This window comes from Ascaphus truei, chromosome 18 (assembly GCF_040206685.1).
Source record: "Ascaphus truei isolate aAscTru1 chromosome 18, aAscTru1.hap1, whole genome shotgun sequence".
Classification (NCBI taxonomy): Eukaryota; Metazoa; Chordata; class Amphibia; order Anura; family Ascaphidae; genus Ascaphus; species Ascaphus truei.
This window is the reverse complement of record NC_134500.1, coordinates 10,213,808-10,241,705: the sequence shown is the minus strand read 5'-3', so window position 1 is coordinate 10,241,705 and position 27,898 is coordinate 10,213,808. Positions and strand designations below refer to the sequence as shown.

At 43.7% G+C, this 27,898-nt stretch overlaps 2 protein-coding genes across 5 annotated transcripts; one reads left to right on the top strand and one right to left on the bottom strand.

Moving 5' to 3' along the window:
• Positions 1 to 320: 320 nt before the first annotated feature.
• Positions 321 to 8,913, top strand: RCCD1 (RCC1 domain containing 1). 2 transcript variants are annotated; one of them, XM_075575474.1, is made up of 8 exons: positions 321 to 601; positions 2,045 to 2,263; positions 3,158 to 3,311; positions 3,914 to 4,035; positions 4,259 to 4,336; positions 4,723 to 4,875; positions 5,675 to 5,704; positions 6,656 to 8,913. In XM_075575474.1, exons 1-8 carry the CDS (start codon positions 433 to 435, stop codon positions 6,790 to 6,792), a joined length of 1,062 nt encoding a protein of 353 aa, XP_075431589.1. In that variant the 5' UTR covers positions 321 to 432; the 3' UTR covers positions 6,793 to 8,913. The 2 variants fall into 2 exon arrangements, with proteins under 2 accessions (XP_075431589.1, XP_075431590.1); XM_075575475.1 differs by lacking the exon at positions 5,675 to 5,704.
• PRC1 (protein regulator of cytokinesis 1) lies at positions 7,911 to 24,597 on the bottom strand. Of its 3 annotated transcripts, XM_075575471.1 has the most exons (15): positions 24,226 to 24,597; positions 19,103 to 19,235; positions 18,307 to 18,429; positions 17,629 to 17,862; positions 17,341 to 17,511; positions 16,771 to 16,920; positions 16,435 to 16,582; positions 16,090 to 16,226; positions 15,684 to 15,779; positions 15,381 to 15,527; positions 15,071 to 15,181; positions 13,496 to 13,606; positions 12,380 to 12,565; positions 11,707 to 11,750; positions 7,911 to 9,963 (listed from the first exon to the last, which is right to left on the bottom strand). In XM_075575471.1, exons 1-15 carry the CDS (start codon positions 24,234 to 24,236, stop codon positions 9,915 to 9,917), a joined length of 1,851 nt encoding a protein of 616 aa, XP_075431586.1. In that variant the 5' UTR covers positions 24,237 to 24,597; the 3' UTR covers positions 7,911 to 9,914. The 3 variants fall into 3 exon arrangements, with proteins under 3 accessions (XP_075431586.1, XP_075431588.1, XP_075431587.1); XM_075575473.1 differs by lacking the exon at positions 11,707 to 11,750 and having other exon boundaries at positions 12,457 to 12,565; XM_075575472.1 differs by lacking the exon at positions 11,707 to 11,750 and having other exon boundaries at positions 24,226 to 24,596.
• Positions 24,598 to 27,898: the final 3,301 nt, after the last annotated feature.

Sequence of the window (27,898 nt, the reverse complement as noted above, 5' to 3'; positions counted from 1 at the left end):
TTCTTTTCCTGCTGAGCCACTGATGAAGCAGGAATATCATGAAAACCTGACCTGTTGGTGGCCCTTGAGAAGTGAAGTTTGTGGGTAGGCGTTATTATTAACCTAATGTTAATTTAAGTTACTGTTAAATAGTAATACGCGCTGCAAGGTGTGTGTGTGTCACTGTGTTTGTGTGTGTGTATGTGTGTGTCACTGTGTTTGTGTGTGTGTGTGTGTGTGTCACTGTGTGTCACTGTGTTTGTGTGTGTCACTGTTTGTGTGTGTGTGTCACTGTGTTTGTGTTAGTTATATGGTATATTCTGTATATTGCAGGTAGAGGGCGCTGCTGTTCCCAGGCCTCCTGCGCATGCTCACACTGTGCAGCCCTCCTCAGGCCAGACCCGCCCGCGTACACAACTAATCGAGGCCGGGGATTTGCGGCCTGGCCACCTCATGCCCAGGCTATGGTTCGGATTTGGGTACAGGGGGTTCGGGCAGCTCGGCCTCGGGGAGGACCTGAGCCTGGACCTCCCGGAACCGGTCCAGTTACAGAGAACAGATCCTGGGAGGACCCAGATATCCAAAGTGATCCCCTCCTGGAGCTACACAGCCTTCCTGACAGGTGGGTGCCGGCGGCCATATTTTATTATCCCAATCCATCGCATCTCTTTTATTTAAATCGCAAATTGGATGTGCACAGCCATTCTCTCACTGTCTGGCATGATTACTTTGTTTTTACTACATTTCAGAGAGGGAGGGAGATTTTTTTGGGGGGGGAGGGGAGGCAGAGGGAGGGAGATTGGAGTGGGGGGGGGAGTGTTGAGGGGTGAGAGGGATACGGAGGAGGGAGTGAGGTGTTGAGGGGAGAGAAAGAGAGGGATAAGGGGGAGGCAGAGAGTGTTGGGGAGAGAGAGAAGGGAGGGAGAGAAATGTAGGGGAGAGAAGGTAGAGAGAGTATTGAGGGGGAGAAGGAGAGGGATAAGGGGGAGGGAGAGTGAAAAGGGGGGAGGGGGAGATTTGGGGGGAGGGAGAGAAGGGAGGAGAGGGATAGATTTGGGGGGGAGAGAAGGTAGAGAGTGTTGAGGGGGAGAAGGAGAGGGATGGGGGGGGAGGGGGAGAAAATACACACACAATTTTTATTAGCTCTTCAAATGTACAAATACTGGACATGGATATAATCACTGATCTCAGAGGAGATGAGACATTTTATATATAATATGTGACACGCTGACGCCACTAAAAATAAAATAACAGAGACAGGACGAGCCCGTCGCGTGAAACAGAACGATATTAATGCGACAAATTCCCCGGGGTATCTCCGGAACCGGGAGGTCCTCGTAACTAAAAAAAACTGAACGAATCAGCTCCCGAAACACCCTCCCCCGATTAAAATGATTAAAGTATTATATAGAAAAAAAAACAGTGCGCAGGCGTGATTGCGATTTTACGTTGGATCAGTTTTCAACTTTAACCCGTTCAATGCCATATGGGGTCTGCAATGTGGTACTGGCCCCTACAGCAGCAAAAGGGTGAAGGCTGTTGTGTCCTCCTCCAATCCTTTTGGTCTGATAGCCCCGTGTTAGAATATGCACCTTCTAAATGTATGTATATCTTCATATAGCCCCATCCAGGTAAATAGCGCTTCACAGCAGCAATACACGTGATATCATAATAATATACACACAATGGGAATAAGCGCTTTGAGACATAAAAGTAACACTGCCCCGAAGAGCTTACAATCTAAGTGGTAAGTAGGGAGACCTTTGAGACAGTAGGAGGGTGTTCTGGTAAGTGTATCTGCAAGTGGCCACAGTCGGTGCATCTGGGATGTATAGTATCAGCCACGGGGCCACACGTATGCTTCGTTAGAGGTGGGTTATAAGATGGGTCTTAAAAGTGGAGAGGGTGCCAGTTGGATATTGAGGGGAAGGACATTCCCGGGGTGTGGGGCAGTGAGAGGTTTTAGGTGGGACGGGTTTAGACACAAAGGGGGTAGACAGAAGACATCCTTGAGCAGAACGCAGGAGTCGGGCACCTGCTAAATGCAGAATGTGTTTCTCTTCAGAGGACGGGTCCCTTGTGCTGTCTGGTTTCATCGGTGGCTGTCCCCAGCAGTGTCTCTGCCTCCATGGCTTAGGTTGCCTTGACCTGCTTCCTACGGAGAAGTACCTTATGCTGCTGTTCAATGACCGTGTTGAATGTTGGGACACTATGGCACTGGGACCTGAGGGAATGCAACGAGAACCCACATGGAAAATGGATCTTCCCATTGGACACAATGCTGGTAATGACTCGTAGGGTTCATAGAATTGAAGCCAAAACCAGTTTTCTGACGCACAATTTTCTATATGCGCTAATAATAAATTCCAGTTGTACAACACTCCAGTGTAACAAGCTTTACATACCCCGTATGCAAATACTCATTGTGCCCCTGCAACACTGTACATCAGGACTCAACTGGTGGCCCGTGGGCCTAAGGTGGCCCTTGGGCTCTGTTCCTGCTAATGTCATGCAGCTCAGTGCAGTTTTTCCCACTGAAACTCACGTGAAAGTTAAGGTAATGAAAATACAAGGTGGTACAGGTGGTATTGATGCGGGCACAATGTTGAAATATAATCAAGTTTTTAAATGTATCTAAAATGACATGGCAAGAATACCACGGCCCTTCTACTCCGAAATGTTTTCTAATCTGGCCCCTGTGGAGAGCTAGTGGCAGAGCCCGGTTGTAGCTTGGTTTAAACCAGCGATGTGGCCAACTCCAGGCCTCAAGAGCTACCAGCTGGTCAGGTTTTCAGGATATCCCTGCTTCAGCGCAGGTGGCTCAATTGAAGACTGAGCCACCTGTGCTGAAGCAGGGATATCCTGAAAACCTGACCTGTTGGTGGCTCTTGAGGACTGGCGTTGGCCACATGCCTGGTTTATACATTGATGCGCACACCCGTTGCTGCATGAAAGCCCTGCGGATTAACCACAGAACAAAACAGACCTAAGCATTGATCATTTTAAATCTGGGGGCTGTTACTGCCCCCACATATGACGCACAGCGCTTTGCTTGCGCCTTTCGGCAGATTTCAAACATCCACAGATTGGGCGCCAGTGACAGAAAATTATACTTAAAATGTTTTAAATTGTTTGTGTGCATCTTGGTTAATATGGGTAAATGGGGTTTCTGCTTCAGCTTTTCCTTTGGTATCCAATGGACACATTGTCCCTCACACCCCATTCTACAAGGAGCTTCCCAACAAAGTCAGCGCTCTCAAGCTGGTGTTGGGCAATGAACATGCGGTGCTGCTGACCTCTGCCCGGGCTGTACTCACATGGGGAGCGGGCAGGTATAATGCAGTGCTCAATACACCTGCAAACCAAATAACAGCACAGGGGGATCTCAACCAGTTCTCAAGCACCCCCAACAGGTCAGGTTTTCAGGATATCCCAACTTCAGCACAGGTGGCTCAATCAATCTCAGCTTCAGCACAGGTAGGGTTGCCAGGTGTCCTGTATTTGGATACTCTGCCCAGTAAAAAATGAGAGGTGCTGTAATACTGGACATGTATGTGTCCGGTAGTTTCCTCCCTGGACATAGTGACCTGGCGCACCTTTCACCATTGAGTCCAGTATTTTTGGAGAAGCCACCTGGCAACCCTAAGCAGAGGTGGCTCAATCAGTCTCAGCTTCAGCACAGGTGGGTCAACCAGTCCCAGCTTCAGCACAGGTGGGTCAACCAGTCCCAGCTTCAGCAAAGGTGGCTCAACCAGTCCCAGCTCCAGCATGGGTGGCTTATTCTCAGCTTCAACATAGGTGGCACAATTGGTGGCTCAGTCTTTGACCTGTGCTGAAGCAGGGATATCTTGAAAACCTGACCTGGTGGGGGGGAGGGGTCTTGAGGACTGGAGTTGAAAACCCCTATGTCTCCTTTCTGTTTGATCACTCTCAGACACGGGCAGCTGGGACACGGAGATCTGGAAGATGTGTCGGAGCCGCGGGTAGTAGACGCATTGCATGGCATGGCGATGAGTGAGGTGGCAGCAGGAGGCTGGCATTCAGTCAGTGTCAGTGGTAAGAACTGTGAGATGTAAACGTATTGCAAAATATTAGAGAACGATAGTATTTGTGTCCATTTCACCAGCCTGTGATAACCAGAACGGACATGATAGTCTTACTTTTGTGTCTGTAGCAGAGAAAGCGGAGGGAGCTTTGATTGTACGTTAACAGTGAAACTGATGGATGAATGTTCACAAGATGCACAATGCCGAGATCTTCCATCTCTTGTGCCTTTTAGAGGGTGGAGACATTTACTGCTGGGGCTGGAACGAATCTGGACAACTCGGACTTCCCTCTAAAACATTAGCACAAGAACGTAAGCACTTTCTTTTTAAACACGCTAATCGGGGTACAAAGTGATCCAATTAGCGCATCTAGTAGCTGCAAAAGTGAATTGCTTAATAGTATAGAGCAAGGCTTCTCAACTCCAGTACTCAAGACCCCCAAACAGGTCCGGTTTTAAGGATATCCCAGCTTCAGTTAGACTCAGCCATCTGTGCTGAAGCAGGGACAGATTGAGCCACCTGGGCTGGAGCAGGGATATCCCCAAAACCTGATCTGGTGGGGGGATCCTGAAGCTGAGAACCCCTAGTATAGAGGTCAAGTGCAACATTTAGCTGATATTGTTTGTCGTCACTTGCAATGAAATGACTTTTTGCCATGTACTTGTACAAAATGTCTTGTTTTTGGTTCCTTGCTTAGGGGGAAACGCAGGGGACGCACCCACAGAGGGCCAGGTTGCTGAAGCAAATGAATTTATTACAATTCAAGCTTTCCCCGCTTTGATCGATCTACCAGATGAATTGGAAGCTGCCAAGACCAGCTGTGGCTCCCGTCATACAGCAGTTGTGACTCGTAAGTATAGGTTTGCGACCAGGGCAGTAAATGTCCATCAAAGCAAATACACTGGATATGTATCTGTTTTAGAAGTGCGCTGGTGGAACTATTAAAGTTCTAAAACTGCCCTGAGCCAACTGCTGTACATAGCGCAACTTTATACAGCAATGAATGTTTTTACTCCATAACCAAACAGTCAAATTGTGTGCACTCGGTTTTCAGTGCTTAAGTGCGTTTGCAATCTGCAAACAAACAGTTTATTCTGCTAAAAGGTCTTGTGTAAGACTTTATTAGTATAGTGCGGCAACCGAAGATAAGAGCTGGCTTTCAGTACTCTTTATTGGGCCAACCTGAACATTTTACATTACAACTATTGTAATATAGGACCATGCCTTTTAGGAGCACAAGTTTGTAATATAACAGATTTTTTTTTTTATATTGGTCCAATCTATTTTTTTAAGAGCAATCTGCAAAAGTGCAGTACTCAATAACTTATCTGGATCATGTTGTAAATGTACATAACTTACACAAATGGACTGATGACGTTACAGGCGTTCTTTCAGTTGCGTGACGTTACAGGCGTTCTTTCAGTTGCGTGACGTTACAGGCGTTCTTTCAGTTGCGTGACGTTACAGGTGTTCTTTCAGTTGCGTGCTGACTGAGTGAATTCTTTTTGACACTTAAAGAAGCCCAGATTTGTGTCGTCACGTTATTACTTGTTGTTTTCCTACTTCTGTTTAAACGGAAGATTTGAAGTATAGTTTCATACTGCAAGTGAACACGCCATTTAAATATATTCATTTTTCACCAATTGCAGGGGCTGGCAATTTATACACATGGGGATGGGGTAAGTAGGATTGGCTTTGAAATACAGTAATGTGGAGCTGATCTCTTTAATGAATGCTCATTTTCAGAATCCATTCGCTATTTTTGTTAGAAAATAATCACTATACCTAAAGGTATCTAGCTCACAAACACTACGCACCCTCAGAATAAATCTAGAGGCAATAATCTAATCAGGGGTACAGGTTTATAATATTAGGTGCTGCATTTAGTACAAAAATGTAATATAAAGCATGTTATATAATCATTTAGTTGTTACATAGTAGATGAGGTTGAAAAAAGACGTACATCCAGCAAGTTCAACCTATGCTAAATTTAGACAACAGATACTTTATCCTATATCTATATTTACTTATTGATCCAGAGGAAGACAAACAAAAAACCCCATTAAGGGGAAAAAATAATTCCTTCCTGACTCCAAGAATTGGCAATCAGATTAATCCCTGGATCAACATCCTTCCCATGTATACTTATTTGGTATATCCCTGTATACCATTCCCATCTAAAAAGATGTCCAACTTTTTTTTAACAAATCTATTGTATCTGCCATCACAGTCTCCATGGGTAATGAATTCCACATTTTAACTGCCCTTACTGTAAAGAACCCTTTCCTTTGTTGCTTGTGAAATTTCCTTTCCTCCAACCTTAAGGGATGACCCCGAGTCCTTTGTACTGCCCGTGGGATGAATAGTTCTTTTGAAAGCTCCTTGTATTGTCCCTGAATATATTTGTATATAGTTGCACTATGTATCCCACGCTATCCATGCTGGGAAAATTATAACGGTACCTACCACTTGGCTGACTGCAATGCATGGAGCTACGTGACATTTTCTATCACTAACATCTGGCACAGGGTCTGTGATAACCCAAGATCATTGTAATGCATAGGATTCAAGTTATGATACACACTTCTATATAAAAAAAAGTTTTTCCCTCTGTTCTCCCCCCCTTTTAGGTAAATATGGACAGCTGGGCCATGGGGACACAAGGAGTTTGGATCAACCAAAGCTTGTTGAATATTTTCCGCAGAAGCAGCTGTGTGTTAACGATGTTATTTGTAGACATTGGAACACTTATGTTTTGTGTCTTTAGTAAATGGGGAGATGTGTTCTACAACAGTTTAGTTTACAGCTCAGTGTCGGTCACTAAACCAGCAGTGGCAAACTGGGGGGTGCACAAGTTTGTAGACACACCCCGCCCCACCAACACCCCCCCCCGCAGACAGAGGCTCCGTGCACCGCCTGAGGGCACTTAATTTAAGTGCCGGAGAAACGGCGAAGGCCTCTGTAAACTGCACTTACCTTGCGTCTGGAGACTCGTCGCCATCGCAACGCGGCCTCAAATGACGCAGCCACGTCATGGGACATCGAGTTGCCATTGCAACATGATCCCAACGCCAAAGGTAAGGGGGTGTCGCGAAAGAAACAGCCGGCAGGGGGGCGCAGGAATAAAATAAAAATTGCACTCCCCTGCACTAAACCATTGTGTGGTTCAGAGTGCTATTTGCATAGATCATGGACTACAGCTCCAATATGCAAGACAGTGAGTGTGAGACAGCGAGTGTGTGAATGACACCTAAGGCCTCGGGCATGGTCAGCGCACCGTGCTGCTGCTCGGCACTGAGCCCCTGCAGCCGCAATGAGTGCGGCTTTAACGGGCTCGCGCACGCTTGAGGAAGTGTGTGTGTCACGGAGGTTTCAAATTTGGCGCTCGCCGGAGCGCAGGGCCGGTTACGTGAGCGGTTCGCCCAATGAGGGCAAACCAGCTACGTGACGTCACTGGCCCGCCCCCGGACCGCGTGCTGTGTAAGGCTAGGGAAAGCACCGCTTTCCCTGAGCCTAAGCATTAATTCACTATGTCCCAGGCCTAAGGTGATTGTTTTTTTTTTTTTTTAAATGAAACTTCTTTGCAACAAACAAAATATTTTAGTGTTTTTTTTTTTTTTTTTTAAAGTGCATAAATTGGTATGTTTGGGTATAATTTCCTTTAAAAAAATAAATCTATACTAAAAAAAAAGAAAGGAACAAGTTATTGTGCCTTAGAGCTGCAGTCCTGCAGTGTAAGCGGGGTTCCTGGGAACTACCTCATGCGATTCGCAGCTGTGGGACTCCTTGGTTCCTGAGAACATCACTGGTAAGGGTTTAGTTTAAGTCTCCATGCAGGGGCTGTGCGGCTAGAGGGTGTGGTACAAAGATTACCCAAAGTCTAAGCACAGACACAATGCTCCAACATTTATTTAGTGAATAAGACCGCTACTGTTTTAATGAGCACAGCAAACACTGTATACAGCAAAGCAGTTAACACCACATGTTGATTTTTAATTTACTATACAAGAACTGTACAAATGGCAAAACTTTCTAAAAATAAAACAGATGCATGCGCTGCCACAAAACCATTCTGAATGTTTCAAATAATGTAACTGAATGTTTTAGTAAAACCATGGAACATACCCTTTATGGACAGAATGTGAACACAGGCACAGTACAGAGGCAATAGAACAAACTTTAAGCCACAAATTCAATATTTAGAGTCATAAAAACATGTTATCCACATTAGTCCAGCTGCTTTATAATGTTCAAAGTACATTTCATACTTTAAAATCATTACATACACAACACTTGCCTTGACATGTATCTGGCTTATACGAGTACTTCAATATAAAAATACATGCAGGCTGCAGGAGCAGTTATGCTCTCAGTGGACACATTAAAGTTATCTCCGAATGTTTTATTCTCTGCCAAGCCTCAGAGTGCACTGAATTGGTTTTATATTAATTTATGCAAGTTCCTAACTTTCCTACAGTACTATTTAAGCACAAATTAACAAGCAGGGCCTGTTGCAAAACAAAAACAGCTTCGATCTGAATAATCTTCCTCAGATCTGTTTGCTCAAGTGTATGAAGCATTGGAAAAGCACTTACTGCTGGAGGTTTTAAACATATCCTCTGGTTACCTCGGCACCTTCAATATCTGGGACAACAATCAATGCACCAAAAAGAAACTCATGCTAATTTACTTTGCCGATTTATTGGTTACCACATTGACCTGCTCTGTTTGGAGGATACCTCCGTATAGACGCACACGAGGTTTTTCTAGTAACCCATGGTGTCTCATGTAAAGACTTCTTGGCCTTCATGGTGTAAACCTGATATCCTGAGACTCAACATACAGGACTTAGAATGTGTCAGTTATCTACATTTGGGCTAATTGAAAAGTTTCCTCTTTTGGTTTTAGTAATGTCAGAGCATTAGACCAGGGGTGCGCAAACTGGGGGGCTCGGCGGTTGCAGATGCCCCACACTCTTCCAAATGCTTTTAAATTTATGTTGGGGAATCGCGGGAGGCCTCTGCAACTTCACTCGCCATGGCAACGTGGTGTCAAACGCTGCTGTGGGGTCACATTGCCTTGGCAACATCACATGACCCCACGGCATAATTTGCCGGAGACAAGGTTCTCTACTATGAACAGGATAAGGGAAATAAAAACAATATAAAAATATGCACAGGTTACTTTTATAAACCCAGGAGAAATCTATTCGAAAAATAAAAGTGGATCATGTAATGAAAAGCTAGGCAGATTCAAGGGCGGTCTTTAAAGACATCCTGCTCCATGAACAGCTGCATATATAAAAGTAACATGAGGCTTATTTAAAGAAATTAAATATTTGTGGAACAGCTGTAGTGACATCAAAAAGGTGCTAAGGTGTTCATGATTATCTCATAAAACTAAAAACCGTATATATACACAAAATACAACCTTGCTATGAAAACGCGGCGAGTCATAAAATACATATTCAAGAATCATAAACGTCTTATTATACAGTACAACTTAATTGCCGACAGCATAGATGCAAACTACCACTTGAGAAAATAAAAATCAGCAACATTTATAGGTAGTTTAAAATGAGATATTTACGATCTTAAAACTACGGTTATTTTTTTTATATATATGCTAGGAGAGGAAATTAGAGTGCAAACTGTGTCTGGTGGCTTGCTTTGCTTTCAAGAAAATAGTCTGTCCTCAGGTGCAAACGTCCCTTCTAAGGAGAAAAGGTGACACACCTGCCATATAAAATGAAGAAGTTCTTTGCAAGCACCTTGACAGGAGGTGAACATGAAACGCACATCCATGTTTACACGAGTCTCTTTGCTCTGATCCGCGCCGTTGCGCCTGTGCAGTTTGGATACTACGATGGCATATTTGTAATGGTAGAGTTTAGGATTCTGGCGTCGGCGTTAGATCTGGTAGCTTTTGAAAGTTCTCGCTGGAAGAGAAAAATTACGCATTGGTTTAAACTTTTGAAGAGCAAAAAGCATGTTTGGAAGCCATGAAATGATCCCACATCAAACTACACCTCGCAGGGAATTCATCTTTCTGGGGAGCTGAAGGGTGTGTGAAAGAAAGGAATATAAAAGGAGGACAATATCCCTTACAAAAAAAAGAAGATTAGACAAATAGAACTTGTATGTACCAGTCACAATGTTACGAGTTTGCATTTCACTTATACATTTATTGCCATGGTTTGACTCATGAAGCCACTAGCTGAGTAGTCCGTGACCATTAGGGAAAGATAACCAACATGTGCTTGTTACACCCTATGTAATATATTTTCCATGTCAAAGATGAGATCATATCCTGTATATTCAAGGCTACTGAAAACATTCTGATGAAATAATGGTAGTATAAGTGGAGGAAGGACCAGTTAAAGATCAGCTTCTAAAAATAAACAATTTTAGTAGCTTGTGTGGTCAATTATGCACTTATAAACCTGTACACAAAAGACTTTGCATGCACAAAGGTATTGTTCAAAGTGAGACATTTTTGGGCTACAAAAAAAATAAAAAGGGGAAAAACAGACATTAAAACATGCGTTATACTATAAACCAGTAACTGTATATTAGGGGGAGTAAGGGGAGGTCCCTTATATCAGCTGATGATTTGCTCTGATTTGAAGCAATGGAAATTGAGACAGGATAGCAAAGCAAGTTGTTAGAAAGCACATACAATGATTCAGCCTGTGCAACAAGACACAGGAAACGTGACACGTAATTAGAGTAACAGTTCTGATACAGTGCTGTATCTTCTAGTGTCAAGGCCAGAACTTTTTACAATGATTTATTAGGTGTACTGCAGGGATTGTGCCATTAAAATTCAAACAGATGCAGCCTGGCTCATTTGTGAGGTATTTTAGAGAGAATGACACATGCACGCACATACACGCAGCAGGCATGCTCGCTTTTGCTACTAGAAATGAGGAAGGGACGACACGAGTTGGTGAAGGTCACATGGAAAAGCTCACTAGGAATGGCTTTGGAGACTGATAGTCGTTAATCGCAGTGTGTGACTAACTTTAAATAATGTTTTCCTGGTCATTTATAGTAACTTAATTTAGTGTTAAATTGAGCCTGAAATTCACAAGACTAGCATATTTAAGTGAATTGGTTGGTGAAGGATAAGGCGTTAATGTAGCCCGTTCCTATAATATAGAGAAAAGCAAGATTAAAAAAAGACCACCTAATAAAATGATGTGAATGCTTCCGTATTCTGTTAATAAGTAGATGGAGCTTACAGCGGGATAAGTAGGTGAAGAAGAAGCAGTCTCAACGGAACATTATATTAATGGTTCAATAAAGGATAAGAGCAAATAAGAGAAAATAAAAAAAAAAGGTTATTAATACCACAGCAAATAATCAGCAAACTAAGCAGGAAAGAGAGACAGCAACACAGTCAGGATCACAAAATGTTACTGTGCACCTGGTCTTTCTAGATGTACTAACTCTAGATCCCCATGTAAATGTGTTCACACAGGAATGTTTTGATTGAAGTAATAATACAAGGGCAGGCAATGTTGTATTTGTGTTGCCGAATGTAGATCGTGGTTTCCTTGACGCCCTGTGCAGTAGCACAGTCCCAGTGTGGACACCAGGGAAGAATAAAACTAAAAAAGGAGGCTTTGTGAAGACCCCAAAGGCATGCACCAGGTATTGGACACGTGGAACATACAGACCTGGAACATACGGCTGTGGAGTCAGTGGTATGTGTGGCGTCCCTCTATAAATACACAATATGAATGAAGACGTATTATCAGTTTATCCATAAGGGCAAAAAAGTCGATCAGGTCCGTACTCCAATGTGTTCCAGACCGGCTGAACATTTCTGGACACGGAGTATTCTTTACATCAATCCCTGTGTTTGGCTTTCTACACCAGTGTGGATAATATTACACGTGTGTACATACACACACACACACTGGTACTATTACACAAAATAACATGCACAGAATCTGTGCAGAGCATGTACCTCTGAGCCAGGTTATATACAGGAGACTGGATATCGTCTGTCTCTATGAAGACTAAAAATTAGCTCTAATACTTAGCAAGCCCTGAAGACACGGGAGATGCCTGCTGCACAGAGCTCAGATGTACTGAATTGTCTTAGCAGTAATTGGCCAATTATTTCACTGTCACTTCTATATAACCAAGCATTGAAATGTCTTCAGCTTATTAGAGACCTTACAACTGCTCACAATGTAGGGTTTGGTGCATGGGCTCTAAGAGTATGCGTGTATACATCATATTCTAGCTGTGTTATACAAAGAATCTACTTTCAATTCCTTCCTGACTGTGTGCTGCTCAGTGACGCAGAATTTGGTTTGTTTTTTCTTAGAAAAGGTGAATTACCGCAAACTCAGAATAGGTGCTGGCAACAGAATTAACGCTGATGTTACGCTGAGCAGGAATTGTGAGGAAGCACCCACCGCTCATGGCGGTTCTGTTAAGTTGGGGCATATTTTCCTTGTTCTTCTCTAGCAGTCTCGATTGTGGAGTTTTGAACACTTTGCTTGGCGTACGTGAAGATGGTCCAGGCTGAAAAAAAAAAGGTAACAGAACCCAAATAAGCTCGGGAGAAATGTTAGTAAAACTGCTACAAAACAATTGTTTTATCTGAATAATGCACCATAATGTATAGCGATCCATCAAAATGTACAGCTAGGGGCTTTTGTTTTGCCTAAAAGCACATCTCCAAAGAACTAGTAAAATATTTTTTTTTATGGACCAATAAACCTACCTAAACAATAGACCACTGGCAAAGTGGTCCTAACATTAGACTAAATTGGGGAAGAGCTTCAAAATAACTCCAGCTAAATTGTTGAATACAGTACGACATTGGTACAAATGCTACCCCTCCCCAATCTCCCTCTTCTCCACTGTTTCATTACCAGTTTAATTGTATTTCTGTATCCCCCTTTTTTTGTGTAGTATGTTATGTTTACCTCATTTTGTATGTTTGAAAATGCTCACTAAAAATTAAAGTAATAAAAAATAAAAAAAATAACTCCAGCACGCCCCCCCCGCAGCCCCTCCTTTTTCTTAAAATGACTCGTTTTCACCCTCCTGAGAACATGGCCAAGTTCATGCAACAGGGACTACACAAAGCACATGCACATAGTATTACAAAAAGTGCCCAAAGAACTTCTAAGCCCAAAGTGTTCTGTACCTTATATAAACTGGGCTTTTTGACGAAGTCCATAAAATGGATTCACACATCTCTGCCTAATGAACCGGCTACAAATTGCAAAACAAAGTATCATCTACAGCCTTGATGTCCAGTGTTATAGCAAGTTCCACCCCTTTTAGCGGACAGGTATATTCATATATGCAACTGCTTAATGACAGCCTCTTATTTAAGAATGGAGGAAAAAGGTTGCTTGTGCATGGAACGCGAGCTCGCAGGTTTTCATGCATTAGGTAGAATGTGTGGCCAGTGACAGGACCGGGGCGGTGCTTTAAACTAACCTTGCCACCAGAGAGGGGTGGGCGGGACACGGGAGAGTGGCAAACAGTCCCACCGAAGGCAGAGCGCAGGGTGCTGTTGGAAGAAGAACTGCAGACGGAGGTACCATTAAGCTGGAGGGGGAAAGCAGGTAGGGTTAGTGCCAGGAAACTGGGTTAGAGATTAAAGCAACAGTGCAAGCAATATCCTACGTGTGTTTTATAATAAAAACACAACAGTTCTGGACTATGAGAAAATACTTGTAGCATAAAAAAGAAATACAGAGAATGTTTTAAAGACATTTTTAATGTTTATGTAGGAAGCATTTCCAAAGTCACACCCCCTTCCCATTCTGATGGGCTCTGGCTCTTGAGCCCCGCCCTCTCTCTAGCAGTGAACCAATTGTATCTAGTAACCACCGAGTGAATCATATTCCAAGAACTACATTGCCCAAAATGCTGTGCAAGAACAGAATTAAATAACCCGAGCAAGCGATCGATTACAGGAGAACGGATCGATCTGCATCTTAGCTAATCACTTGTCAGTGTGCGGATTGTATTCATGCACATATTGAATGGGAATATATATAAAAACGTGCGCAAACAGCACATGCACTAAATGGTTCATTTTGTAGAAAATGTAGCTGTATATTAACACAGGAACACAAAGCGCTTAAGCTTAATAATTTAGATCTCTTACTTTGTCTTGTATTAATATATGCTGGCATTTATTCCATCATCACATTTTTATTTAAGAGTGAGAATTCGTTATAATGTGCAAAAATGCACTTACTGTTGTCGGACGGCACCATTTAGAATACATAAATGAATACTGACCAAAACAAAAAAAGTTGCACATTATAAAATACAGATTAGGATAATGGGATACCATTATTATAAGCAGAAAGCAATAAAGTCCCATCTTGACCGAATAAGGCCGCGTCCATAGTGCAGGATACAGCGCGAGCTATGTTGCTCGCGCCAAAACAAACACTTGGACGCCAATTCATATGCACTACAGGGAGAGCGGCGCTGCGCAATACAAACAAGTTTGTATTTCAAGCGAGATGCCGGGTCACGGAGGAGCGCGGAAGCTAACGTGTTCCACTATGGATGCGGCCTAAGGTGAATAACCAGAGCTCTTGTTGCTGTACACTGATGGGTCCCTTTATATCTGGGCTTGCTATCTACCAGTACTCATACATATACCTGGAAATACCAACAAAAGTGCTTTTATAAAAGAAACATTGTTTGTGGACTATAACTACATATAGTGACCAATATCACTTTGGATACAATTTTTGCACAACCTAGAGCACCGGCTTAGGAGGTTGTTCTCAGTTTTGTCTATATCCCTGCTTCAGCACAGGTAGCTAAGTCATTCTGACAGCCACCTGTGCTGAAGCAGGGATATCCAATGCTGGACCTGGTGGCGGCTCAAAGACTGGAGTTGGCCACCCCTGTATTAGGCCATTAAAGCAGTTTTCCCTTTGTGCTACATCACTGAACAGCAGAAGTAGCCAAAACTACCTGTAAGGCTAGTAAATCTACTCATGAACAGTGGTTTGTAGTGTCTCTGCTTAAAAGGAGAGTAGTTACCTTGCGGATTTTACCAGGAGTAGTTGCTCCCAGCACTCGTCGCTTGCTAGGTGTTTTTGGAGTACTTCCATAGAACATCTCCTCCTCCAGCTGACGATTCTTCTTCAGTAGCTGCAGTAACATAGGTTTAGGACAACAAGAGCGAGAATGTTACGCTGCAATGGATGCTCTAGTGTTGATGGGTAGAACGCACTGGACTCAAACAAATAGTAAAAGCAGCAATCTGTAAAGGGCAAAACAGTATTCTAGAAACACTTGTCACAGGAAGAGAAGAGCCTGGAAACCCTTGAGGAAAGTTTAGCAAACCTACCCGTTCCTGTTTTTCCTTCTCCTTTTCCTGGTGAAGAGAATCCCACTGCTCAGTGACATAGTCCATGAATTTCTTCCCATTAACAAAGAACTCTTTCTGTTGCTCCTGCTCCCATCCTGCAATTCGAACTTTCAGTTCCTCCTCCAACTACAGAGGGAGCAAACAAAAAATATTATATTACACATCCTTCCAATAAGAACACACTTTCCAAAAAATAAAATAAAAATGTAATTCTTCTGATCACAGACTCTGGCGTACGTGGCTAAGCTTTTATAGGTAGCAGAGAGAAAACGGAAGTTGTACCTTTGGGAGCATTTTTTGCAACTTTGCCCTCTGCTTTTCTTCTTTCAAAAGATTACCGCCCCGGTTGGCGAAGCGGTTGGGATCTGTTGTTTTTTTCTAGTACAAAAACAAAAACTCAATCTTTTACAGCCACTAATCACTGCAACACTATTCAATAACCCCCGAAGTCAGCGCGGGTTTGTCCGATCGCACTGGGAGGGGCCGCTTCAGATCTTACTGAATAAGCCCAAATCTTTGTTATATGCCACAAATGGTATAAGACAAGATTAAGATACTGGTACTGTAATACAAAAGCATGGAAGTTCCTGCTTGACCGAATAAAATGAATAACCAGAGCTCAGCTACCAGATGTAGCTACACCTACACCCAACAAATAACCAACATATTATATACCGGTTTGACTTACATCAAATTCCAAGAAGAGACGCCAGTTCTCCTCCCATTTCTGTACACCTTCAAACATCTCTTTGTGCACCTCATAGTAATGCTTCATGCGACCGATCTCAGCATCATGGAGGCAAAGCAAATCCTCATTGTAACCATCTGGGAAAAGTCCCAAAGAGTGTAACGTGATCGGTATTTTACTTCTGCAAACACCGTTTCATTCAAGAATGGTATTTGTTATCCAGCAAGGGGCATTTCTAAAAACAAATGCTACATTTCCAGTTTGCATCCCTCTGCCCAATTAGATTTCCCTTGTTAAGAGATCTAGGAGGCCGACAAACTATATGAAACATTAGCATGCACTCACCATCGGAAAAAGGAGAGAAAGCTTCCCTTTGCTCTGTGCTGTAGAAACATTTTTCCCAGTAAGACGTCAATTCTGTCCGAATTACGTCAACGATTTGTTTTATATTCTGCAGCTTTAATTCTTGCAAACGACTCAGTTCATCTTGTAACTGCAAAAGTATAAAAAAAAGAGCAGAAATGTAAACAAAAAAACAACCCAGAAACGATGTGAATATTTAGTGACAAATAGGTTCCTACACATACCAGGACTACCATACAAGGTGGGGTCACTAAAACATGCACGTGAGAAGAGAAATGGAAAAGTATACTATGTTAAAAAGGCAAAAATTATTTGTACCGCTTTAATGATTTTTCCTTTTGATCCAGTCATGTACACAGCAAAAGCCTCCCGTTCTGCTTCAGCAACCTGAAGCCTGTCCCAGAGTTCAGTAATTTGGGATCGCAGTTCCTCACATAAAACCTCATTCTTCGTTTTCTGTTCTTCCAACTAAAAAGGATAGAAAAAGGATGTAAAAATTAGGTCAAAATCATAACTGGTTCAATTATCAGAATAAACTGGATAACAGGCACTGCAATGATGTATACAGCCAGTGCACCCGTCAAACAGCAAATAAAAAGAAATCAATACGCCACCAGACTGCGGTGAAATAGACAGCGCTGCGAGGTTGAATATGAAAATGGGATCTTTATCGTTCAAAAGTACAGAAACCATCTATTTGGCCTCACACTGAGGAAGGTCCCAGAGAGGGCCGAAGCGTTGGTTTCTGTACTTTTGGATGATAAAGATCACATCTTGATATTCAGTATTGCAGTGCTGTGTCTGTCAGCGTATTTACCTATACATCTATATATTTAGTGTCTCATGACGGCGTGACATATTACCTTTCCAGGGCAAGTGGTCACCTACCTGAAACAGGAGTTGATTAAGAGCAGCCAGATTCTCTGTTGAGAGACAGAAGGCATCTTCATCTTCACACACCACGTCCCGTTCAAAGCTTGTATCAGGAAGCTGATCCAATTCCTCCATGCACAGAACAATCTGCTTTTTGGTGCTTACAAACGCTGCTCTTCTGCGCTCCTATTTTGCCAATAAGTATAACCATGTTAAAAAACGCTACATTTGCAAGTCAAACACAGAATACAGCCAACAATTTACAGATAAAAAAAAAAAAAAAAAAAAAAGGATATTACAAACCTTTTCTGCAGAAAGTCCAGCCAAATGCCTCCTGAACTGATCCAGTTCCTCCAGGCTTGGAACAGAATCCATCTCGATATGGTAAGGAGCTGTGCACAGAATATCACAAAGGTCTTGATCTCGTTCCTTCAGTATTTTTAATCCCTGCACCCTTTCCTTTTTCTGCTTTAACAGGACTTCGACGCGCGTTCGCAAGTCTTTCTCTAGCTGCAGAATGGTGCTATCGTCTTCCTCCTGCACCAGAGGAAAACAATTGATGTATGAAAGCAATTCCGCAGCCGCCACTACGCTGCACATCCCATTTGCTCTGCTTCTCAGAATATATCCGGAATAAGCAGGATTGTGTCAGAACATAAGCACATACACTCTAGTCAAGCAAACTGGACACCCAGGGGAAGATCTACCAAGTAGTGCTATGCCAGAACACATTACAACAAGGTGTATTCCAGCTCTGTTAGGGGCTTTTATGGAATCACGCCGCTTGGTAAATTTCCCCCTCTAATATTTAAAAATAGAAACACGGTGACATGCAATGTACACTGAATTGTGAGGATAACAGAATATAAGTGCAATTTTCTCTGAAAAAGGCCCATTTTTCTAAATTATTTGGACTGAACCGGAGAGAAACATTTCAGAGAGGACATGCCAACGTAATGATTCAACGAGTCAATGACTCACTTCAAACGGAGAAAGGTGCAGCTCCAGGCAGAGCGTGTTTAGTTCTTTGCGGCAAATATCAATACTTTTTAGGAGACGCTCTCTCAAGCTCTCTTCTTCCGTGATCATCATATCCAGGAGACCCTATGGAAGAAAGGGGCGTAAATATAACAAGTAATTGCTAGGGGTTTAAAAAGAAGCAATTCGGGTGTGAATGACATTCATTTCCAGCCCTTCATAGACCAGGGGTGACCAACTCCAGTCCTCAAGGGCCACCAACAGGTTTGCAGGATATCCCTGCTGAGCCACCTGTGCTGAAGCTGGGATATCCTGCAAACCTGACCTGTCGGTGGCCCTCGAGGACTTGATTTGGCCACCCCTGGTATAGACACTTCGTATATTACACAACACACTGGTTAAGTCGCACACGCAGGATGTTTGGTAAGTGTAACACAATGTTATGTTTGTGGCGTCCTGGCTGACTGCAACAGTCACAGGCAAATGTCCGCAGAGCGGTTTTAAAAAGTACAAATCCCTGTTCCCAATTCCCATTGATAAATCAGAGCATTCTGTAACGTTTGAGTTTAGAGGGAATAATACCAATTAGATTTTATAAAAACATTGAACAAAGATTTAAAATATCCCATTTAGGCTCCTCTACTACAATTTGCTGCAGCGCATCCCTCCTGGACACTGCATTGCAACAGGTTACATCCCCTTTTGGCAAAAAAGAGAGGAGATTTGAACGGACAATATCTGTGCCAGTAGTGCGCGCGTGCGTGATGGAACCATGGATTTATTTTATATTGTTACTTACTTTCACGTGTTTCTTCACAACCTCTGTCCTCTGCAGCCGTTGGTCTTCCGGTATTCCTATTTCTTCCCAGATATCGCGAAGACGAGATAATGCTGAATTGAAGCATGCTACAGACTCTATAGCCATCACCTCACTAATGGTGATAACAAAAATACATATTAATGTACTGCTTGTAGAAAGTGCACACTGTCAGTAGATAAAACACTGTAGGGCAAATTCATTTTAAAGCTTAATGTTAATACATCATACAGTGTACAGTACAGGGGAGGTGAAACATTACTGCATATTTAATTTAGATGCTTCTATCAATTCATCACAATGAATCAGAAGAGTAGTTATATTTCAATAAATGAAAATACTGGAGAGCCATGTATATTTAGAACACTACAAGTTACCAGTAGGTTAATATCCCAATTATATGAGCATCTGGTCACTAGGGAATTCATTATCTAGTGTTAATGGACTGTATTGTTGCAGCTCTAAAATAAGCATGCCAACAGATTAGGGTTCCTCACACAAGTGTGTAGCAAAATGGACACACTATCGCCATAAAATTACATTTTGTTTTAGCCAAAATGTTAAAGGCTTCCATTTCCCACAAGTAAGAAGATAAACATGTTGAAGGCATAAATGCTCCACCAGGAAAATAACCGAAATGCATATTGACTACAAAGGATGCATTATTCCTTGGGACCAACAAGTCTTCTACTACATACTTGTGACTGAATAAAAATGGAATGTGGACAGCATTGCAACGGTTAAGGAACACAGGCGCAAACGCTTTGCAGCCACACCCTCGGACGGCTTGGGTTATAAAGAGGTGATCTCATTGCATGGGTTGTTTTTTTTTAATTAAAGATATATTATAACGCATAATGGAGGATTCCGGGGGGGGGGGTTAGGGGGAGGAGACATTTTTATCATTTTTGCTTTTGAAGAGGCATACAGCAGACTGCTCGGTCTGCTGCTTCAGCTACATTAGGTATAAAACTCCATAATACCATTTCCCATTCATATAAAACCAGTCTTAGTTTAGCAACACACACTGGATTTGCAGAAAACTACATACAGTAATGCTATAATGTTTCGGGCATAGTTTAGGTTCTGTTCATAACCTATACTTGTTACTTTTGGTAGGCGATCATACGATTCCAGAGCAAATCCAAGGTCACAGATCAAGGAAGAGTAATAAATCAGTTTTTTTTTTTTCTAGAAGCCCTTTTAAATGGGCCCCTCTTGTCATCCAGAACAAATAGTGTTCTCCAAAACAAGACTGAATACATTTCACATTAAATATTTGAAAAGGTATGAAATAGAAACCTGAAACCAAAACACCCTCCCCCCCAAACAGCAATGTTAATAAACTTACCAAACATCTAGACCAGGAGTGGCTAACGCCAGTCCTCAAGGGCTACCAACAGGTGAGGTTTTCAGGATATTCCTGCTTCAGCACAGGTGGCTAAATCAGTGGTTTCAACTGAGCCACCTGTGCTGTAGCAGGGATATCCTGAAAACCTGACCTGTTGGTAGCCCTTGAGGTCTGGCGCTGGCCACATCCCTGGTAGAGAACCTGTGTAAAAGTTGAGGATTTGGAACGTGACTGGGCGTCCCCAAACATAATTACGGTGACTACAGTTTATCAAAGTGATGCCACTGTTGTGTGTTACATTGGAAAGCCAATGAGCTAAATCTCCTGCAATACTGATTTATTATAGCAGGAGGAAGAAACGGTTTCCATGGAAGGACAATTTATGCCAATGGAAGAGGGTACATAGTATAAAAGGTCCAGTGCATAACAGAACTACTATACACCTATCTTAGAAATATTTACGGGATACCTGCAAAGCATAAACAGTCAAGTCTCTGATCCACACACAACTGTATGAACGCACAAGTACAGTGTTAATGTTTAGCTACAATTTGAATTCCTCAGCATGGTTCGTAGTCAACATAAAAATAAACTTTAGCAATTCATGTGACCTCTATCAGGTGGTAATGTAATCAGCACGTGCACTTCTGCTCTTTTATCATACTATAATGCAGGGGTGTGCGGCTCACTTACCCAGCTTCAGTGTCCACACATCTCCATGACAACAGGGTGTCAAATAACGCCGCGGGGTCACATTACCCCGCCACGTCATTTGACGCCCGTTGCCACGGAGAAGCGGCGTCAAATGACGTTGTGGGTCACATGACCCGACTCGTCATTTGACGCCGCAGGGGGGGGGGGGGGGGGCGCGACAAGTTTGCGCACCCCTGCTAAAATGAATCACAATTCAGTTATCTGCATGCAAAGTGATGCACTGCATAACCAGAACTGCAGCAATCCCTCTGCCAAGAGAAGGGGTCAATTGTGCTACCAACATATTGCAGCAACACTAAACCCCTAGGAAGCGTAGTTTCAAGTGTGACGTACAATATAGTAATAAAAAGGGGCTGCGTTATGGGGTTACTGGATCAAAAAACACAAAGCCATGGGCCAAAGTCTGTGCTAATATATGGTACCTACTTCAGATCAGACGGACCACGGCTGCCCCAGTAACGTCTGATGATTCACCAGCTTTTTAGCACCTTGACCTAAAACAATCACTCGACTATACCTTTCCTTACCCATCCGTAACACTAGAGGTTAACCAGACAGTGTATGCCTGCTACACATTCACATTTGTCTTCTGCAGCATTAAAGGGTTTAAAAGACATTATACCAGCTACAATTGGCTGGCGGCCTGTCTGGAAACAGAAGAGCTGGTTGGATTAGCTCAGTGACTAAAGGCACCGACTCTGAAAACTATGAGAGTTTGAAGCAGGGGAGCCCAATTCAAATCCTAGTGTCAGATCCTTGTGACCCAGGGAAAGTCCATCTCCCTGTGCCTCAGGAACCAAGAATTAGATTTTAAGCTCTACGGGACAGGAATTCACTGTACCGGCAACATTTTATATACAGCGCTGCGTACACTGTCAGCCCTATACAAGAAAGAAACCATTATTAGTTAACCTTCTACATACATTGCCTGCAGCCAGCGGAATGCTGAGCACTTCAGCTTGGCACATACAGCCAGCACTAATATAAATGAAATGTGTGGTACGAAGGAGACTTGCAAGACAGGTGAATTGCTCTTAAAGGGTTCACCCTTTCATTGCCAGAACAACCTCCAAGGCATTCCTCTACTACTCCAAATATAGGTGACCCTATTGTATTTACAGCCTCCTGTTGAGAAAGCATGGTGTGAAATCATTGCCCTCCCACATATTTTAACTTTGTATTGTTCAGACACTTTAAAATAACACCTGAGTGGCAGCAATTGCGGAGCCTTAAGAGTCTCCCCAATATGCTTCAACTTCACAGCTCCTGCCCACTGAGCCAGCATGGACAGGGTTAACAGCAGGAAGAGACAGACAACGGCAAAGACCTGGAGATCGCCTACATCTTTGTTATGCAGCAGATTTCACTTTACATCAAACTCCCATAGAAATAAAATCTGAGTCGCAGCCAAAGGGTGTCAGGAGGTCACTGATGTTACAGCTGTTAAGTTAATGGGGGAAATATTTCAAAAGTATATTGAAGCATTTCCATCTTCACACATTACCTGCTCTCACTGCTCTACCTCTGCACACTCCCACTTACTGCTTCCCCAACGCCAACTCCCTCACACATTACCTGCTCTCACAGCTCTACCTCCGCACACTCCCACTTACTGCTTCCCCAACGCCAACTCCCTCACACATTACCTGCTCTCACAGCTCTACCTCCGCACACTCCCACTTACTGCTTCCAACACCAACTCCCTCACACATTACCCACTCTCACAGCTCTACCTCCGCACACTCCCAGTTACTGCTTCCCCAACACCAACTCCCTCACACATTACCTGCTCTCACAGCTCTACCTCCGCACACTCCCACTTACTGCTTCCCCAACTCCCTCACACATTACCTGCTCTCACAGCTCTACCTCCGCACACTCCCACTTACTGCTTCCCCAACACCAACTCCCTCACACATTACCCACTCTCACAGCTCTACCTCCGCACACTCCCAGTTACTGCTTCCCCAACACCAACTCCCTCACACATTACCTGCTCTCACAGCTCTACCTCTGCACAATCCCACTTACTGCTTCCCCAACTCCCTCACACATTACCTGCTCTCACAGCTCTACCTCCGCACACTCCCACTTACTGCTTCCCCAACTCCCTCACACATTACCTGCTCTCACAGCTCTACCTCCGCACAATCCCACTTACTGCTTCCCCAACTCCCTCACACATTACCTGCTCTCACAGCTCTACCTCCGCACACTCCCACTTACTGCTTCCCCAACTCCCTCACACATTACCTGCTCTCACTGCTCTACCTCTGCACACTCCCACTTACTGCTTCCCCAACTCCCTCACATTACCTGCTCTCACAGCTATACCCCCACACACTCCCACTTACTGCTTCCCCAACTCCCTCACACATTACCTGCTCTCACTGCTCTACCCCCGCACACTCCCACTTACTGCTTCCCCAACTCCCTCACATAACCTTCCTACCCCCCTGTACCTTATGTTTCCATTTACCTCTTCCTTATAGAGTATAAGCTCCTTGGGGCACGGTCCTCCCTACCCAATGTGACAGAGACAAAAACACTGGATTAAGAGCCATGCTACATGCTCTAGCAATCCACTGACCCAAAAGGGCTCACAAGTCTTTGTTAACCCCTCAGTGCCAGGGAGGGGCAATTATTCATTAACCCAGCAAAAATTTACATTTTATTTCTACTATACACACACTTTACATGCAATATTTATTTATAGAATGGATGCTATTTCATATAGTATTCGGTTAAGGAATGCAATTGTGAGATATATATATATATATATATATATATTACACGCACCTCTTACATTTAATTTCTTTACTTTTGGGTTGTGCCAGTACTTTTGACAATATATATATATATATATATTTTTATTTCTATTCGGTTAAGGAAGGCTGTTTGACAGCAAAATGTTTAGTGTTTTTTGTATTGTATATTATATTCCTATTGGGCCGAGGTACAGTGCTCCCTCTCCCTCAGTGTTAGGAGACCCCTCTGAGGTTAATACTAATATGCCGCTGTATGACCGGGCGTCCTTCACCTTTTCCTCATGGTGGCGGCTGCGTGTCTCCCCTGGTCCTGTCACGGTGTGTGTGTCACGGTGTGTGTCTCCCGGCTTCGTGCCTCCGGTCCTGTCACGGTGTGTGTCTCTCAGGTCCGGCTTCGTGCCTCCGGTGCTGTCACGGTGTGTGTCTCTCAGGTCCGGCTCCGTGCCTCCGGTGCTGTCGCGGTGTATCTCGCCCAGGTCCGGTGCTGTCACGATGTATGTCTCTCAGGTCCGGCTCCGTGCCTCCGGTGCTGTCACGATGTATGTCTCCCAGGTCCGGCTCCGTGCCTCCGCTGCTGTCGCGGTGCGCGTCTCCCTCCTCCCTTCTCTCTGACCGTTTATTCGCACGGAGATTTGTGTTCAAATGTCTCTGCGAGGCGGGGATTGGTCCGTTGCCGTGACGTCACGCGTCGCCTGGGCAACAAGGAGGCGTGACAGCGGCCGGCGAAAGCCACGCCTGGTGAGTGAAGCTGAGCGGGTGCAGTGCGCATGCGTTGCTAGTAGACCTGAGTGGGGGAGGGGCCACGGTCCATGATACCGCCCAGGGCCACTGAGCTGCAGTGTCCTGGGATCAGTCACAGCTTTTAATAAATGTCATTCTACCTGCTCCCATATAGTGGTACTGGGTCAAGAGATCCTAAAACCAGAGCTACGCCCATATTCACTAAAGGGTGCTTTGCTTTAGCACAACTGTATGACGTGCTAAGGTTAGCACCCTTTAGTGCAGGGGTGCGCTAACTTTTCAGCCTGTGCCCCCCTGCCTGCTCTCCCCCTTCCCCCTCCCTCCCATACCTGTTATCTGGCGTCTTCTGACGTCACAGCAACGTGACGTCATGTGACCCTGCGGAGTCAAAAACCGCCACGTTGCCATGGCGATGTGCCGCCGGAGACCAGGTAAAGGAACTTACACAGGATTCATGCGTGCTTCCCCAGCTCTATAAGCACCGTGCCTCCCCGCCCCCCCCCCCCAAAAAAAATGTTGCGCCCCACAGTTTGCACACCCCTGAATTAGTGAATACAGGCCGGCTGAGACCACAAAGCTCCATTAAGTCACTTGATGAGACGGTAACCTAACTTAACCACCTGTTAAGACTACGCGTGTCTTCTGAGGACAATAACATTAATCGGAATGTTGTCTTTTCTCCCGTAAGGGGCACAGCGTTAACTGTAATCAGGTCCACTTACGGGGGCAGAGCCGGAAACAAGTGTCCTGGGAGCGGCGGTTCCAGGAATGGGGGGCTCACCCAGAAATCGGGCGCTGCTTCTGCGTCCGGGCGCTGGGGCCTCTGCAGGAAGCTTCCTAACTCACCTCCCCACCACCTCGGTCTAGAAGCCGTCGTAAGTTCGACAGCCGATGGGCCCAAGCTCCACTCTGCCATAAAACCCTCCCGACAGCTAACCAGCCTCCCCCGCTCAACTACCCGTGATCCAGGTCCGACACTGTCCTGGGCCCCGGAAAAGCTGTTGGAGGGCCTGAGTATGATAATGAGATGCAGATGATATGCAAATCAGACGTTCTTGTAACATGTCCGTTAAGGTTAATGCAACGACTTGCCGTTAAGTTACGGCTGAACTTGGCGTTACATCCAGACCCTGAAATATGGCTTTTCCAGTGTCTGGAGGGGATAATACCAGATAGTCAACTAACATAGCGTTATTTCCCAGCATTTTCCCCTCTGCTCTCACCTTAAGTTCAAGACCTATGTCAGGGTCTGGATCAGGGCAAGACGAACATCACATCACATTATTGGTAGACAGCGCAATGGTACGTGACATTAAGCCTATGCTAATGAGATGTAGAACGCCCGTTGTGCGTATAGCTTCAAGGATACGTATTAACCTCAATGACGTCACGTTCCGAGCACTCATTTAACTGCGCTTTGTGGATCGAGCGCATATCGCCTTTTTCTATAAAGTGCGGTAGTACTTCGGGGATTTGTGGGATTCCCGGAGCGGAATTTAACGCCGCTCTGTTCCCAAGGACCCCCCGCTTCCTCTACGGGCAAAACAGAATGAGATGGGGTAACTGCTATTTGAACTCTTGAGAGAATCTGGTCTCTTCCGTCACCATTGAAAACTGTCTCCCTCAAACAAATGTAATCAGACCGCAGGCAAACACTTGTTTTTATTTCTCTGGAAAGTAAGAAGAATTTGGGAGTGCTTGTCCTCAAGGTGTTTACTTAAAGCTGCAGTTCAGTCAATATCCTGCATGTGTGTTTTTTTTAATAAATCAGTTATGTAGTAAGAAAAAATACTTTTAGCATTTTCTTTTTTTTTAAAAACAAACTTTGAAAGACCAATTTTCTATTTTAACAGCCATTTGCTAAGGCACTGCCCCTTCATGTCCTGTCACAAGCCCTGGCACACCCCTTTGTCAGCCCTGCCCTCCCTCTTGCACATGTCAGTGCAGGAGTGCTCATGAATATTCATGAGCTTCCACTGACAGACAAGCAGAATATAAACAGATCCCTTCACTAATTATGTCATCAAATTTCACCTATCAATACATGGAGAACGAATTGACCTGCAGCTATGCAGTTCTTTAGGTAATTAGAGATTGCACACATGAAACTAACTGCAGCTTTAACCTCTAACCCATCATGTCCTTGTTAGAAGACAAATGCAAATAATGAGAAGGGGGAACTTTGTTCAAACTCCTGGTCAGAACACACTTTTAATCACACAAACGGGAACAGCTGGAGGAAATGAATCCCATCCCCGCAGCTTCCCATATAAACAAACTTTAAAAACAATTATTCACAGATATTTAAAAGTGTCTGTTTTTTGTTAAGCATTGATTAATTACCCTGTTTTAACCCCTAAAACATGTCACTGCCACTGGGTCATTTTGAGCCTAGAAAAACACTCCAGCTACGGCGAAAAGCTATGGAGCACTGCGGACACATCAGGACACTGGGTTCAGACGGATAAAAGATACCTCTTACACAACAGTGCAAGTTATCGAATATTATTTATATGAGGTCTGTGGAATGTGAAATTTTTTTTTTTTAAATCGCCAGTACTTTATATTTAAAAAATAAATAAATAAAAAATTGGGATTTAAAAAAAGCAAAAAGCTAACCAGGTGCCCGATAATTCATTCAGAAAGCTATGGTTTATTTGTACGATGAATTTCACTGTGGAGATGAAGGACGTGTCACAAAACTGCAATGCCGCGTTAGATATCCTACAATTACAGCCGCTATTTCCCAGCAGTGAAAAACTATAACTCACTGTAACCTACACTCTTAGAATGATAAAGAAACAGCGGCTTCCAACCCAAAAATGGCACGTTTATCTACAGTGCCACGTCAGGTTGTCATAAGTGACACAATGAGTGGTACGTTGTGTATCAACATTTTTGTGCATGGAAAAACGAAAACAGTAAAATGGGAAAAGTTTGTATATTGGGGTGTGCAAAAAAATAATAAAATAAAATATAAAAATAAATATAGCTCCCCACTGACACTTTGGCTGCTTGGGCACATATATAATCAGCCCCTATCAGGCAGTTTTCAGCACATATAGAATCAGCCCCTTAAGGCGAGCATTAATCGAGACACGTATATGACGCAGGTACAGACTGATTCATGTTAAACATTTAAACAAAAATGCATTTAAAGACACGTCACAACATTTCGGCAACCATTTACAACCGGTATTGTAG